This window comes from Kwoniella dejecticola, chromosome 8 (assembly GCF_000512565.2).
Source record: "Kwoniella dejecticola CBS 10117 chromosome 8, complete sequence".
Taxonomy (NCBI): Eukaryota; Fungi; Basidiomycota; class Tremellomycetes; order Tremellales; family Cryptococcaceae; genus Kwoniella; species Kwoniella dejecticola.
The window spans coordinates 620,477-637,692 of record NC_089308.1 but is presented as its reverse complement, the minus strand read 5'-3'; the positions used below and the strand labels follow the sequence as shown (position 1 = coordinate 637,692).

Below are 17,216 nucleotides of genomic sequence, written 5' to 3'. Positions count from 1 at the left end.
ATGTCATGTCATAATGCATATCTACTTTACCTACAAATCACCGTATCAAAGCTAAAATCATAACCACAGCGAATGAAGCATTAAGCGCAGAGCATTGCAAATGAAATTTTTTCCCGTTTACAGCACACCTCACGCAACAGTCAAACAAACACCTCGTTGAGCAACGATATCCTGTTGTTGACCTTGTATCTCCGTCGGCAGATCCACACTAAATAGGACATCCGATCGATCACCATTCAAGTACACAGGTAGATTGACCGTCCTATCCTTTTGTGGCGCTGAGTCATCGTGTCTCTTCCAAACAATCTGCGAGGGGCCAAGGGTGACTGAATTCCCATCGTTGAGAACGAGTTGATCAGATGTCCACGATGCTCCTTGGAGATTCAATCCTAAATCCATGCAACAGTGTCAGCAATAGCATTGAATCGTAATTGATCGCTAACTTGCACAATGTCAAGGTGCGAGGGGAAAGGGAAATCAACGCATACCCTGTATAGTGAATGAGCTTTCTCCTCCCGTCTTCTCAACATCCACACTCAATACCAACTGTTCCAAAGACCATCCCTGTTTATGCGCTACTGCTTGTCTAGTAGCAGTTATGAATGCTTCAGGCTGGAACAATCCACCTAACCAGATACCTGCACCACCCTGTCTTTGGGAAGTCGCAATTTCCTCTAGCTGTTTGAGCCTTTCACAGAGATTGGCAATATAAGAAGCGACGGCAGTTCCTTTCGGCATCTTGAACTTCTTCCAGTGGGTTGGTACTGTTCCTTTGTTCAGGTCGGACATCAAAGCACGCAGTTCGTTGGTTTGTTTCAGATCACCACTGCATACTTGGACGAGTTCCGACAGATCCCTTCGGATCCGTTGGAGTAATTTGGATCCAGTCGATACTTCTCGAAGGTGGAATCGAGACAATGGAGAGTTGTCATTTTGGGGTGTGGCGATACCCTGCGGAATCAAAAGATCAGCCCGTGCAATCTGGGTAAATGAAATCGCGCACTGACCTTAGGAAGGGTACTCAGCCATCCTTCCGCATGCGCTTTTAGAGCATTCATCCAAGCAGGTCTACCACTAGTAGTCGCTGGTCCACTTTCGTCCTCTTCATCGTCCGTCGTCCTCATCTTTCGCAATTTCACCATCAATGCATCACCTGTTGCAATATTGTCAGTATTTGATAATCGTATATACCAAGGGACGGACTGACCTTCAGCAGCAGCAACTAATCCTTCGGCGGTACTAGGCAAACTCAACCATGCGGGTGGTTCTCGTTCGGGTAGAGCTTGCGCCCAAGCGATGAAGTGGCTCATCTGCGTTCCTTCAGGTACAATCAGGCCTCCATCAGAATGTTCGACAAGCTTGAAGTCGGGATCGTACGCTCGAGCAGTGAAGACCTTATCTACAAAGGCGTCCACGACCCTTTGATCGTAATCTGAGTCTACTCGTCCACCATAAACGGCTTGTTTGATGAGCGTGCTAAGCGCTACCCACGGTATTTGAGCAGGATCGACATTAGCTTTGCCCTTCGCCAGGGCCGTGAGCCACGCGTCAATGGTATTCAGAGCAGCGTCGAAGTCAGAATCGTTGAACTCGTATCCTTTACTCCATCCCAAAGGCAAGTATCGGAGACGTTCTTGCACCACTGCGTGGAACCAGGCTAACAAGAAGAATAGTCTTGATTTTTCGGTCGGTCCGCTACTGAGGCGAGACTGAGGGATTCCCTTGAGGGTATCAAGAAGGTTGGCTCGGACACCAGGAGGAGGTTCGTTCATGATGATTCGCGATTGGCGAAGGATGTTGACAGGAATGACGGGATTGGTTTCCATAGTCAAGAATAGTCGGAAGTTTCGGTTGGGCGATAAGCTGTGTAATCGCTTCTCGAGCTGAGCTAACCATCCCGGAGCCAAGTGAACGTTCTTCAACAATACCCATGTTCCAGTTCTGGCAGCGTTTGCTATAGCTTGATCGGCAAGGGTGAAACCTTCCGTTGAACCCATAGCGACGTATGCGCATGCGGTACCGACCGCTCGACAAAGATTGTCGATTCTGTAACTTGCATCGTATCCAGGGACTGATGCGAGTGCGATCGGATGAGTAGGGCTGACCTCATTTGCAACAACCGCTTGTAAGTCATATCCAGCTTGACTGGCTAGATCTGCACCAAAGGCAAGGTCGGCGAACGCAGAAAGTGCTTGGATGAGTCGATTCGGTCGGAAGAGCTTGATCATCGTCATACGTCTTGCCGCAACGAATAGGTCTGAGAAGACGATCAGCATCGCTTGGTATGTCATCATCAGACTCACCGTCAGCTTCGGCCCAACACCATGGCACTTCCTTCTCCGGCGTAGCAGAAACCGAGAACTGCTTCCAGTTTTCACCGTTCTCCTCTATATCCCGCTCAAGCACCTTGGCCATATCAGTCCCTATTGAACTATCCAAACTTCTCCTCTGTTCCGCCGTAAGTTTAAGCTCAGCTTGAGCCCCTCCGCTGGGAGTTTCAAGGACTGCGTCCAATTCATCTAATACAGCCGCATCTATATCACCTCTAAGCCTGAGCTTGGCCAAAGAGATAGCCAGCACCAGATAGTCCGTATGCAAGAGGGATCTCGAGGTCCGTTGGTACGCGACAAGGAAGATATCTTGGAGCAATATCGATTTTCTAGCTTGTAGATCGGTGACACCCTTCAAATTAGGGTTTTGTAGGAGTATATAATCGAATATCGCGAGGAAATAATCCAGGGAGAATTGATAGAAATGGTTGATATTGGCGAGTTGTTCGAGGGTGAAATAGATACCGCTACAAGCCTGAGCCAGAGGAAGATATTCTCCAGTGACAGACTCAACTTCTCGCATGACCACATCCGTGTCTTCCACTTTCTTGGTCACTTCAGCAGCTTCCCGCTTTAGAACTTCCAAGGTCTCGATAACTTTGTCGTCGTCCAAGATACTACCCGATGATTCGTTGAGTGCTTGTAGAAGAGATCGTTCAAGATGTCTCAGACGGAGTCTGAATTCTCCCTGCAGTTTCATCAGGTCGGTTCGTTTCTGATCGATTTCCGGTCTTTCCACCTTGAGCACTTTATCCAGAGCTTGTGTCTGAAGACTACTTCGCGTCATGGTAAAGTTGACGAAAGTGACTCTACTGCAGATATCGGGGGAGAACTCGACTGATGGATCACGCGTCGAGAGGAACATGGTGAATGCAGGAGAGAAATCGATGTCTTGATTGCCTATCCGGATAAGTACTCGTCCACCTGTACGACGTAATTCCCTATTGAGAACCGAGTTGAGGATCGGGTCAAGATTCTCCACATCCTGGATAAGCAATGGATTACCGAAACGCAAGGCACTCTCGAGGTTCTTGAGGAAAGCCTCGTCCAAGAACGAGGTGACAGTGATCTTGCGGTCCTTGTACTCGTTTTGCAAGAAGGTTGCAGCTTGACCAGTAGGATCGACAATGAGTGGGTATCGATTATATCGGTTGAGCATGACAGCATTCTCAACACAAAGGTTATCGGCCGGAAGCGCATTCGCTTGCCATCCGAGACGTTGGTCTGCTGTTGAGAGGAATTCGGCAAGCGCAAGATCCGCTTTGAACGATACTCCAGCTTCAGACAGGTGATCTACCCATTCCCTGCGCATGAGTTCTCGATAATGTTGATCGAAGAAACCACCGTAGGCCAAGAACGCTGCTGAGATCATGACATCCCCGACGATGGTACCCATCTCAGTCTCGAAAGTCTTGCTTCCAGCATCCCATCTTTCTTGTTCGGATGACAGACTCTTGAGCAAGGTCATACTTCGATCTACCTTGCTTTGTACTCTGTCCATCTCACTCTTAATCGCTTGTGTTTCGCTAATGAGCAGGGCGTATTCCTCCTTGTATCGAGCGATTGAAGCTTCTAATTCAGCTACAGTATCAGTGGCGATTTGCGCTTGTTTCTTGGTATTCTCGGCTTGGTGTTCAAGAGAAGCGACCTCCTGTCGGAGAGGTGCTACTTTGTCAAGAATCTCGGAGAATCGCACTTGAGCTATCACCCATTGTACTAGGGGACCACAAGCTCTACTTGCTCGATTGACAGTCTCGAAGTTGAAAGCCGGTTTGTTGATGTAATCTCTCATCATTCGGTCCCGGACAGATTTGGTCATCTTCTTGGTGTCGAAATTCTGGATACTTGAGATGAAATCGTCCCTTCTGATGATACCTTGCACAGCTCTCCAAGAGTCAATTTGATGTCCCAATACGGAACAAGCCGACTCCATAGCAAGCTTGACGGCTTCCGGTGGGTTGGCCATAGATCGCACTTCGGATAGATGTTGCTTCTTGATGTTGCCTACAGCAGCCAAGGCTTCCAGCACGGCAGGTTCAGCTTGAGCAAGATCTTCCCTCACAATCTCCTGTCGTTCTTGTATGAACCTATCCTGCTCCACCAAAGCAGCTTGAATCTCAATTGATGCGGCCTTCTTCGCTTCGGCCTCCTGTTGATCCGTGACCATCTGTCTGAGTTTTTGATTGGCCTCGGCATTCTTGGCTTCCAATTGAGAGCTTTTGGCTGCGAGACTATGTCGAAGTTCTTCAACTTGACTGACAGTGTCGCGGAGCTTGTCAAGACCGACGTTGAGGTGTCGTTGTTGCTCTTCCAATTCTTCCTTCTTCTCATTGAACAACCGTACATAGTGATTGATGCTATGGACAGCGGTGAGCTAACATCGTTCTCTGTTTACGCAATCTTCTGTACTTACAAATCTAAGAAATGCCCGGGGGTTATATGATTATATTTACCCTGTCGTTTGGCTAACTTGCTCGTTATGCTCTGCATGGACTGGTGTATGTAGACCATGGCGTTGATAATTGCTTGTCGGTGAGTAGGGGGCGAGGCGAGATCTCGATAAGCGACAGGGAAAGGAGTAATGGGGATGTAAGATGCCATATCGAGATCGAGCGTTTGGGTGAATTCAGAACCGACTTGATATAAAGCTTGATCCGACCAATCACCAAACCAATCCAAGACACATCTGTTGAACAGCGCGGGCGAAGTTGCGGCTCTCGATGCGAGACCGTTGGCAGGTGGATTCATAGTGAAAACCACATGTAGATTTCGCGCGACTTGTTGAGTGAACCACTTGTACAGCTCTTCGTGGGAATCAAGCATCAGTCCATCTCGTTGAGATCCCTCCTTACAAGCCGTCATCAAAGCGGCATGCTCGTCTCCCTCGAAAAGACCTGGAACTTCCGCATTGGCGAGTAACGTATTCATCCTTTCCAGGAAACCGGAATCAAGAACGTTCGATTCATCCATGATGAAACATATCTTCTCGCCTTTGCAGCCTGCCCGTCGGAGTACCGTTCGAAGATCTTCATCGAAGTCAGCTCCGGTATACTTGTTGGACACTTTGATCTGATAGATGCTGAGACCGTTCATCCACGCCACGAATCGAGATAAGGTAGTCTATGTATGTTTGTGTCAGCCTATGTGAGATGTATCGTGGCACCATGACTTACCTTTCCTCCACCGCTGACACCGATCAGCAAGAGATGACCTTGGATCTGCCTGAATACTCTATCAATCCTCAGAACATGATCAAGGACGTCATTGAACAGCACGAGCTGGACATCCAATTCCTCTTCATGGAACACTCGCAATCTAGCTTTGGTGTATTCTCGTAATTGTTCCCTATTGACGGGTATATAGTTTCTGGAAGTCCAGTTGGAGAATAAGATGGGTTTAGCCAGAGCTTCCGTATGGTTGATCTGAGGGAAATGCGCCGAAGCGGTCGAATCGATCTTGTCGTCCGTCCACGCTTTTTCCTCTTCAGCCACCAATCTATCCTGGAACAATCGTAAGGCTTCATGAGCCCAGACTCGCACCAATCCTTCCACGGACAGAGTTTCGAGAGGTTTTATAGCTTCGTATATACCTCTTGACCACCTGGTCAATTCTCGTGGAGAATAGATATAATGAGCTTGTATGTCCGCAGTGAATCGTTTCTGAGACGCCAAGTAGAATTCTACCATGGCATCGGTGAGGGCGTCGGAATGACCTCGAAGAGTGGGAATGACCTTGAGTAAAGCCCTGTTGAAAGTACCGTAGATCTGTTTGAGAGATATTTCTCCCGGGTAATCTACCATGACCACCGGGGCATGGCGCATGAAACGATGACTGAGCGGTACTCGACCAGGATCTGTAGGTGGATTACAAGCACCGACAAATTGGATCCTTTCCATCTTCACCCAAGCGAGATCTGACGTGCGCCAGAAACCATTACATTCCATGATCTGTCGGAGGAAGGAGATTACTCGTTGCGTACCGTATTTATCGGTCGCAGGCAAGTTGATTTCATCGCAGAATACCACAAGCCATCGACCGATCTGTTGAGGAGCGAGAACGACCCCATTAGGAGTCTTTCGGTATTCACAGTACTGCTCGAATGTCTTCAGGATTAGTTCTGGAGTGGTGGCGCTGGAAAAGTTGAGGCCGACGACCTCGAGATCTGGCAATTTTCGCAATGCGCTGAACAGCGTCATCGTTTTACCAGAACCAGGAGGACCACAGAGGATCAGTGGTTTATGCTCGGCGAGCCAGCTATATAAAACTTCTTCATGTCGTACGGTATCGATAGTGGGGATGACCACATCAGCCGAGGTGATGGCGTGGGTCTCGACTTCGACAGTGGGTACTCGGGATTGCCAAGCGATCCAAGCCGAAGAGGCGACATCGACATCATAGTCTATCAGGGATGCTCCAGGACCTAAGACAGGGGTGTCTATACCTGACTCTCGCCGAAGATGTTCTCCTAATTCGGCTCGAACATCTAATTTTGCATCTCCGACGAATGACCAAACGATGTTGAGAAGTAATCTTCTGGTGACATAAGCTTCGACCTTGTCTGACGCAAGAGGGAAATCGGTATGTCGGACATTGTACTCTAGAATATTTCGAACAGTGGCCTTGAGCAAGGAAAATAGGGTGTTGAGAGCCCGGATAGGGGTGAAATCCATTATATGAGTGCACTTCTCGGCGAACGTCAGCGCGGAATTGACTAATCCGTCCGATCCGAAATGCGGTTCAAGGATCGTGACGATCTGCTTTTGAACGTCGATCTGGGAGTTGGCGGGCGCTGTGGTGATGTAGTCAGGGGACTCGTCATCCTCTGCGCCGATTGGGATCGTGGCCAGGATGTCGAGATGGTGTCGACAGATCATGGCAGTATCGATTACTTGTTCGCTGAACCAGATCATACCACATCGACTGACCGTTGCGAGAGTAGCATATCGTAGATGCTCAACCTCGAACATGACCCGGACATTGGACGGCAGGTTCAGACGTTCACCGTTCGGCAGAGTGAGTAATTTGTTGTCGTCAAGAACACTGCGGAGCTGATCAGCTGATGTTTCTTCATGATCAAGGGAAAGAAGCAAAACCAGCGTATACTCACCTGTTCAAATTTTCAACCCATTCCGGATCGACATCACCATCGAATATGATCCAATGTCTCTTGGTAGTCTCTCCCCTGACATTATCTACTATCTTTCTCAATATATGGGTGAAGAGACCATCATTCCACTCTCTGGTCGTCGGATCAAGAGTACCGTACAAAGCTTCCTTGTCTATAGCCTTCGGATCAATGACATATGGGGATCCCTCTACACCATCAAGCCTTTCAAGGGCACTGAGGAGGACTTGCCAAGCTTGGGTTTTACCCGAACCGGAAGGACCGACCATCATGAGACCATGTGAGATATTCTGGATCTGATAAAGTTGGACCACCTTTTCGATCCACGCTGGTCCAGCGACAAGTTGACGTTCTCGACAGACTTCTGAGATCTTGGCCTTGAGCGCATCGAGGTCGACAGGAGCGTACTCGACTCCGGGGAAAACATCTTCCAGAAGTCTGCGAACATCGTCAGTGATTCTAACTCGTGCTCGGCATATTCAGATGCCGCATATTGGGTATATCAAAATGGCTCGTGTTTGGTGTATAGGACTTACGCTTTGAGAAGGGGTACATCTTCGGCAACTAGCTTCGGTACAATAGTTTCCGTCACACTCTGAATCATGATTTGCTGTTCAATGATCTGGTCCGCCCCATCTTGCTGGTCTCCGCGTTTCAAGTGTCGATCTCGTTTGAGTATACCAGCAGATGCTAAGACAGCTTTCAGAGCCCTCAGACCAAAATCATAATGCGGTTGAGCGGAAAGCTGCTCCGCGCAGAGATTGAAGAACGGTACCACCTTCGAAGCGAGCACCTCGGCAGTCCTGAAACCTTTCGAGAACAGCAAGACTTGAGCGATGAGTTCTTGATCGGGGCGAGTCATCGACATGCTTCTGAATAGTTTCTTCAGGTTATCAGGTAAATTAGATCGGCCTGCATAACCGGGGTTCATCGTTATGAATATACCTGTTCTCGTATTGATCTTCAATTTCTTGCCGACGAGCTCCACCTCGGCGTTGGGATTGGTAGCTGCTTGAGCCAAACCTTGTTGGATACTTTGAACTTGTTGTGAAACGGCCGAGAGGATTCGTTCTTCGAGTCGATTGAATTCATCGAAGCATCCCCATGCACCGACTTGGCAGAGACCGATGAAGATTCGGCCCATGGCCTGGAAATCGAAAGTCTCGTCACAACAGAACACAAGGACGAAACGACCCAACTGCACACCAAGGGATTTCACTGATTCGGTTTTACCTGTACCAGCCGGACCAAAGGGAGAACCACCAAGCTGATTATCGAGAGCCTGTGTGAGAGTCAGGTAACATCGGTCGGTAAGAGGAGTTTGAACGAGTCGATCGGGAATACCGAGATACTCGTACCCATACGGGAAGACCGCATCGGCCATACGGATCTCCAGGCGAAGAAGAGGATCCTCGATATTTTCATTGAGGTAGAATCGCATATGATACAGCCAGTCGAATGCGGTATTATCTCTTCTTCCAGCCGTGATCAGTGACCGTATGACATCTCGTTGGTGCACGAGCTCTGTTATTAGATGTTCGCATTTTCTTCTTTGCAGTACTGCAATATCTTGAAGGACCGTATCAGCAAGCAAGTCGAGTGTTTTGGATACTAGGGTGAGAGCGCCGGCAAGCTCAGCTGAAGAGATTGATGATTCTACCAAATTGGTCCAAGCCACTTGCACGGCCAAGACCACCAGCTGAGCCGGGTATGAGTCGATCCAAGAGAGCAGATCGGATAGCGAAAGATCTGAGTCCACTTGGAAGAAATTCTGGAGTTGTTGTACCGCTTGCGACAGTAGATGCGCGAGAGATAGCCTCATTTCCGACTCAACTTTAGCGAGCCAATCGTTGATTTTTGGGTAATCTTTCAGTGCAATTGGCGCTCGGAAAGATACTTCTTCTCCCTCTCTAGACGAAAACCCCAATAGTTGGGTCTCTTCTTCATTCAGTTGCAAGGTGGAGATACCAGCAAACATCTTCTTGAGGTGTTTCATGATACGTCTAATATCCTTGCTGTTACCGATGATTTCCAGTAGATCTTCGTCACCAACAAAGTAGAATCGTGGGAAAGATGATCGTTCTTTTTCGAGGTACTCTCCGAGTGCTTTTTGGATCTTAGTAAGCAGATCGGCAAGTCGTTCGAGGTTCTTCTGGATACCAGCGATATACAAAACGTCCAGGACGAAAGGCGATTTGTTGACTTTCTTCATGACGGTCAGGAATTCTGAGTTGATGTTCTGGAACCGAGCACTCTCCACAGGCAGAAGATGTTTGATATCTGCCTTGCCGGAGAAGATGCCCTCAAGGTATACCCATTGCCGTTGTACATCGATCCAGACATCGAAAAGAACGTGAATCCTATTTAGCTTTTCTTCCCAAGCCGCAGCGTCTTCCTCGAATACTCGGTAATACGGAGACATTCTCATCGCGGTAAGGGAGTTGAGGTGTTCACCGCACTTATTGAACAAATCGTCCCATCCTCGGATCAATCTGCACTTGTTCTGATAGTTGATGAGATCTAGCGAGTAGGAGGTCCACGTTTCTCTGACTTGCTTGAGGAATTCTTCTAACGCCATTTCACCTTGAGCCTGGAGTACGACTTCCTTGATCAACGCTTCGTTCCGCTTGATGTCGAGATCGTAGACTTGACCGAGTGTCATGGAAGTGGCTTGGGTAGAAGGCATTCTCAGAGCTTTGTGCAATTTCGACCAATGTCTTTCTCTTAAGGCTTCCGACTTCAGCTCTCCGATCAAGATATTCGATTTCAGCAGACCTCGAATCGTGTCTTGCACATACTCGAATGCCGCATATTGTCGCATGCGACTTGGCATATCTCGAGTAGAAGATAATATTGCATCCAATTCTTGTCGGAGTTTTCGAGGTTGAACAGCGGACCAAAGCGTTTCTCTCAGTTGTGCCAGTCTGCTCCAGATACCTGACAGGGCAGTCCAGACGGCTTTCAGATCCCGCAACTCTTCGGTGACGGGTTGTAATCTATCGTCTTTCGTATGTTCCAGGTCAAGAGCTTCTTTCGCTCGACAGACCAAATCATATTCTTCGATCAACCTAGTCAGTCGACCTTCAAATACGTTGAGAGTATTGATAGCCGTTTCAGCTTTGATGCTGCCTTGAAGGGGTCTTCAGAAATACGGCCCATCAGCATGTACCTGATGTACGTTGTAAACCAGGCTTACTTATTTGCTTCCCATTCGGCGACAAATTCCCTGATCCTTCCATCAATAACCTTGTCCTCAGCCACGATCTTCAGTTGTAGACCGGCAACCTGTTCCTTGATCGAATCGTCCTTCCTCTTGAGAATATCAGAGAAGGCGCTCCATTCGCCTTGCATCTGGTCGACGTAAAGCCAATCGTTGGGGAAGGAATATCTTTGTCTTTCCAGGGTCTTCTGGCCGGAATTGAACTCCTCGATCTCCGGCCCCCATTTTACCACTTTCCTCTTCAGATCTTGAACGAAAGTGATGAAGGATACTGCTTGAGCTGTCGATGAGCCTTCGATGGCGAGCGTTTCGAGGTCCGTACGAGCTTTCAATATTGCTGAATAGGTCTCTTTCATAGAGGTTCCAAGCTTTGTTCCGTACCTGCTGAGCAATTCTCTTTGCCACGAATCGTATTTGGCGTTGACTTTACTCTGGGCATTCGCGTAGTCAATGACGCATACACCGAATTCTTTCTTGGTGTCCGTTGTATCGAAGGTGGTTCGAGCTTGTCGTATATCTGAAATAAGCTGACCCCAATCTGCTAAAGAATCGCCCAGCCTGCTGTACACAGACTCTGCTTCTAGATCCCACAACGACTGGAATTGAAGCCATTTGTCGACATAAGCGCTGACTGTTTGCACCTTGTCTTCGATCAGAGCTAGAGGTTTTTCGAGGATTCCTTCCGCAAAAGAAGTAAGGAGACCAACGTAGGATGTCGCTTCGATGTCGGCTTCATCGACTTGTAGACTGATTTCGTATCGCGAACTTCGGATCCGATTCAGATTACAGACCACTCCTAGAGCATCTTGGAATTGGCCTAACCATTCTTGCCTAGCCAATTCGATGGGTGGATCAAGGTAGATGACTTGATTTCTAATTCGAATTTCGTGAACTAGAGGTTCGATGAGTAAGTCGGTCTTACCAGTCTTTGGTACTGAGAGCTCTCCCTTTGGCCGAGTAGATTCTTCGTCTCGACCAAACTCCTCACACCAGGTATCGATTGCTTGCACCAGTCTTTCTTTGAGCACGTTGTCGATCCGCTCGTTTAGAGTCACTACCCAGGCGTCGAGGTTACTGTAATTTTCCAGATTGAGATGATCAATAATTTTCTGGACTTGGGTCAAGAGACTGGAGAACACCTCTGCGGTGAAGTCGCAGGTACACAGCTCATCAACGATTCGAGTGATGTCATTCGAAATGTCGATCAGAGCATTGGTTTTGTCTTGAAGAAGTGAGATGACGGATGCGAATTCTCGCACGAAGAGGAAGTGTCGGTTCTCTCGAGCGTCGACCGCCCCGCCTGGCGCGAATCTTTGACCCTCGTACGCATTCACTAGGTGATCCCATTGCATTTTGATACCTCGTTCAATCATCTGTTGAGCGTGAGATCGATAACTAGCCAATAACAGCGCCACATCCTCGTTCCGCTCAATCAAATCTAACGTCTGGGTATAAGTTCGGACAGACTCCATCAAGCTGACTGCGTGAGGGTAGACTCTTTTGGCGTCTTTCGCTTTATGACTGATTGTCAAAGGTACCGGAAAGCCAAGCCAGATCAACGCTCTCACTTCCTTGAACAGCGCAATGACTTGGGGATCGAATTGGACTACCAACTGAAGTTGACCTTGAGCGTTGGTTGCTGTTGCTCGCGTTCTTATGACGTCGAATAATCTTCCTTGGATCGTCAGATTGCCTCGTTTCGTTATGTCTCCTATCCAAGCATCATAAAGGGGTCGAGTGTCCAGTTTTGCCCTGAAAGAAGCGCTCTCAACTTGAAGCTTATGACCTTCTGCATAGCTTTCCCATCCTTTCCCCAACACATCCTCTACTCTCCTCATATATGTGACAAGCTGTCTTTCGATTTGCCTCGCCCAGATAATCGCACTCGATACGGATGGGAAGTCACGCATCTGTGACATGTGATAGGCTTGCGAGTTCCGGTAGTTTTCTGTGAACTTTTGTCGCAATCTCCTAATATCCTCTTTTACCGATTCGATCAAGCGGGTCTGATACTCCTGAATAGCCCCTCTGATCTTGGGTCGAACAAAGAGAGTGTTGAATTTGGAAAATACTCTAAACATTTCTTGAGCATTTCTAGCGGTAGCCAATTTATCCCTAAGCCTAGAGATGATCTGGTTTTCGATTCTTGCTACTCCATCGTTATAAGCCGTTTCAGCAGTGTACCAGATCTCCGATCCTTCAGACGACACATCTAGGACGTCAACGTTCTTGACGTTTTCATAACTCAGTCGGACTTCTTCCTCCATGTCGATCTCGAATGGGGCATCATTACCGAGACCGCTAAATGTTCTGGTGGAGGAGGTCATCACTCTGAGCTGTTCGTGAGAGCGCCTGAAGCCCCGAAGATAAGTGATTCGTTCTTGAAGTTTGGCATGAGCAGGGTTGATTTTGATGGAGATGAATTTCTCGGCTCGTTTACGCGAGACTGGACCGTAGTAGATTAGCTTTGAGGTCAAGATGTCGGTCAATACACTGATGACGTACCTTCTCTAGCCACATTGGTGAAGTCCTTCATGTTCTCATCCCAGGTCGCGAAGACCTCAGTCGCCATAGCCATGACATCCTCCAATTTGCCATAATCCATGTACATCAGGCGTTGGCTTCCGAGTACCTTTAGCAATTGATCGTTGAAGTCCGAGGAAATAGCTTCGACGAGAGGAAGAGTTCGCCGGATGGGGTACGGGCTGAAATGACATACACAAGCATGAGTGCGAAGAACTAGGTTGGAAGGAAAGCAAACGTACGAGAGCTTGAGCTTCTTGTTAATATGTCCGAATATCAGGTAGATAGCTTCCTGAATCTTCTCCAAATCAGTTGCGGCCAACAGCTCGTCGAGCGGGAAGTCTTTCATGAGAATATTATGTTTGTGCACTATCACCGTTTCATCAGCACAAATCAAATCATACAAGCATAAAGAGTCGCTTACCAATATCCGTAGCCTCTTTCAATCCTGTATCAGCTAAGAAACTGACTGTAGCGTGAAACCGTTTAGCATGCTTGAGTACGTCCATCGCTAGCCCGACTTCTTCTCCTCTGAGTTGAGCTTCGATGTTCTCCAGAGCATGTTCCATCGAGAGCCAGAAATTGATCTCTTGAGAAGCTGTTCCCGAGGAGACGTCTCGAGATAATTTAGTTACGGATTGAATTTCCTTGATCCATGAGTTGACATCCGCTTGAAGCTTGTTAAAGAAAGCTGGGTCGGAGAGTAAAGCTGCAGGCTCGACAGCATCGACAGATACTCTCGTCCCGTTCGCATGGCACTGTAATCTGGCAAGTCAATACAGCATGGTATACTTCGGGCATCGTGAGTGCGCAACGATACTGACCTGAGCAACAGCCTTTCTAATGGCTGGATGAACCCCGAGACGAGCTTCCGGAATCTCAACATTCTGCTTCAAATGCAACAAGCTCAACTCCAGCTCTGCGAACTTCTTCTTGGTCACTGGGATACCCATTGAGGCTTCACCTTGACTCTTCTTACTGGTGGTTGTTTCCGTCAAACTTGATTTGGATGAGACGTAAGAATCGAACCATGGTGCTACACCCCAGTGGACCAAGCTGTGCAGACCATCGTACGGCGTCGCTTGAGCTGTCGGGGTTGTGACGGCTGTCGTAGCCCCTGAAGGTACATCGTCGGATACCAGCGAAGGTAAGACCGACGAAGCGGACAACTGGAGGAATTGTAATTGGGTACCCAGTGGATTGAGGGAGTCTAGAGTCGGGGATATCTTGATTAGGGCGAGGGTGGAGATGCAGTTGGTTGAATGAGGAGGAGTGGGTGGTAAGTGTAGTCTATATGTATTTCTCGCTATAGGTGTATCTGGGTGATAAGTAAGTTAGCAGCTGAGTCAGTCTCCCTGGCCTAACTCACCATCTTCGTCGACATCGACATATCGTTCTTTCGTCAGATATACCACCTGACATCCCGGATCAGTAGCGAATCTAATTGTCTTATCGTCAAAGTTCGGATCTTCGAATAGGGTATCCTCTATCTCTTGTTTCGTTGCAGACATGACTAGGTGAAGCGCTCACAAGTCAGTTCGCTGCCCATTGTCCGCAAAGATGAGACGGAAGAAAGCCGGTGCGGTGAGCCTACAGTGGAGATCGGCGAGATTACTTACCAGGAAGAAGCAAGGACTCAAGATAAGACCTGAAGACAGTCACATCGAAATCCAGCGTGCCCGTACCGGTATTTCCTGCTCCCGTTCCTGCTCCATCAGGGGGAGAAGGGGTATCAACCCCATCTTCGAGAGCTGGAGCAGCCATCTTCCTCCAGTCCTTTCTGCTACACGATGCACGATAGGATCAAGGAAGATACACCTGCTCTGCTGCTTCTGGGTATATGATGAATGTAGAAATGGAAATGGAAGTGAGATGAGGGATAAGGAGACGAAATGAGAGAGCGCTTTGACTTTATTTCTTTCTGTAGAGTACACGACCAAAGCTCAAAGCTCAACGACGCGTCAAAAGTGGAGGTAGGAAATGTAATCTCAACCTCAACAGACATGCGAGAATCCGGACAAGACGCATAGAAGTACAAGAACACTGGCAAAATAGTCGATGCGTACTGGCCTGATGGCATTAGTTTGGACCGTCGTTCAGATGTCTGCGGTGATTCAGAGGGCAGTGATCTGTGATCTGCAACTTGTAAGGCGTAATTATTCATCTCATTACATATCCGGGTATACACTGAAGAAAGTAGCAAAAAGAATGTTCAGGGTATAATATAATATAATAGAGTGTCCTGAAGAGAAGGCTGAGACAGAAGGGGTGGATACAGAGTATATAGATATGAAGCAGAATCAAAGCACATTTGTGACTTGATTCGCAATTAGATGAACAAGGCAGCTAAACCAGTAAGGAAGGTGGCACCGATCATCATGGAGAATCCGGCCACACCAGTCTGAGCTACGAAAGTAGGTTGAGCAGCCGAAGAGAAGTTTTGCGCAAGGGCACCGACTTCAGACTTGATAGCGTTGATGAACGAGATACCACAGGTGGAGTTGATAGCGTTCCACAAATCAGATTGACCGCCCAAAATAGGAGACTGCTTGAGACCCAGTGCGTAAGGTACTTGGGTCTCCCACTTGACGTACGCTACCAAGACTTCTCTTGTGCAAGGGGTACACAGGGCGGAAGAGGCCATCGAGGGTTGGAGGAACAAGAATGGGAGGTTGGTAGATTTGTATGTAGCTGTGTTGGGTTTGATGACGGTGACCATGTTGACGGATTGAGCATTGTCGCCGTTATCTTGTCTTCTGTTCAAGACGTTCTCCGCGAATCTCTTGGAGATGGACGAGGCAGCGATGGAGACTTCGACGTAGAGGTTCTGAGCAGCGTATTGAATGGGATTGGTGATTTCTTGAGCGGTAGCAGCGAGGTTGGCGAACAAAGTGTTGTTTCCAGCAGCGGTAGCAGCGGTAGTAGAGTTGCCAGAAGCAGAGGCGGTGGAGTTGGATGAAGTGGTGGCATTGGCGATTTCATTTGATCTAATCTCGTTGACACAATACTCCTGGTTACCGGAGTTGATAGAGCATACAGCGCCCTTGAGAGGGTTGACCACGTAGAGGATATCGTATAATTCTCTGACATCAGAGTTGTAAGCGGTAGCAGAGGTCAACTCGGCGTTACATTGAGAGTAGAAGTTGGCCAACCATCCTCTGATCGTGGAGTCGGAGCATCCAGCATTACTCTTACAGATCGATGCAAGGGTGTAGTTGATCGAATCTTCGGTCAGGTTGGTTTGGGCTGTGGGGGAGAAAGATGCTGTAGCGTTGATCAGAGGGGTCACGCAAGACGAAAGTGTCCCGTCGTTGTTGAGGGATTCGAGGAATGTCGAACAAGATGAGGTGATGTTGGATGGGATAAGGGTGGAAGATGTGCTGTTAGTCTAACAAGGGAGATAACGTCAGCATGTCATTCCTTTCTCCATCAATCGTGCGCAGTATTCCCTTGTCAAGGCTAATGACATCTAGCTCTTTTCACACACTGCCCGTTGTGACATGAGACCTATGACCATGCCTCAAATTCGTGTTCTCTGAACCCGTTCAGAAGACCCCTCTTGCCGTCCTGAAAACATCATTGAATACTCCCTTTTAACGACCGCGAGACCTCGCTCAACATCTCCTCCTCTACAATCCAGCAGTCTGAGATGTAACATGTATACTCACTTGGGCTTGAGAAGCACCAGCTAAAGCCAAGGCCAAGACAGCGTACTTCATCTTGCAAGTTGTATAGACGATTGAGGAAGCCAAGTTTTGTTGCTGCTTAAATCAATCGCAATGAATGTCGCGTTGTTTGTTTGTTGTTTGTTATTTCTCGATGAGCTATTAAGCTAGCTCTCGTTGCAGTCGAAAAGAATGTATTGTCAGTGAAAGTGAATGTGGTTGTAACAATGGTAAAGATGAAGATACTATAATGAGGATGTACAAGCCAAGCAGTTATAATGTTGTTGTAAAGGAATGTATAGTAGTAAGGTAAGGAGCAATTGACGACCAGCCTGCCTTGCCTGCATAACAGT

At 48.0% G+C, this 17,216-nt stretch overlaps 2 protein-coding genes across 2 annotated transcripts; both read right to left on the bottom strand.

Annotated features, from left to right (window-relative positions):
* Nucleotides 1-129: 129 nt before the first annotated feature.
* I303_106555 (uncharacterized protein) lies at nucleotides 130-14,962 on the bottom strand (the record flags this gene model as incomplete). The annotated part of the gene is made up of 16 exons (XM_018411448.1): nucleotides 130-389; nucleotides 489-951; nucleotides 1,008-1,153; nucleotides 1,208-2,257; nucleotides 2,304-4,687; nucleotides 4,744-5,450; nucleotides 5,504-7,370; nucleotides 7,438-7,893; nucleotides 7,992-10,595; nucleotides 10,652-13,121; nucleotides 13,181-13,380; nucleotides 13,441-13,567; nucleotides 13,623-13,956; nucleotides 14,023-14,516; nucleotides 14,568-14,711; nucleotides 14,818-14,962. The coding sequence occupies 16 exons, from the start codon at nucleotides 14,960-14,962 to the stop codon at nucleotides 130-132; spliced, it is 13,851 nt and encodes a 4,616-aa protein (XP_018259260.1).
* Nucleotides 14,963-15,527: 565 nt separating this feature from the next.
* I303_106554 (uncharacterized protein) lies at nucleotides 15,528-16,917 on the bottom strand (the record flags this gene model as incomplete). Its single annotated transcript, XM_018411449.1, has 2 exons — nucleotides 15,528-16,586; nucleotides 16,867-16,917. 2 exons carry the CDS (start codon nucleotides 16,915-16,917, stop codon nucleotides 15,528-15,530), a joined length of 1,110 nt encoding a protein of 369 aa, XP_018259261.1.
* Nucleotides 16,918-17,216: the final 299 nt, after the last annotated feature.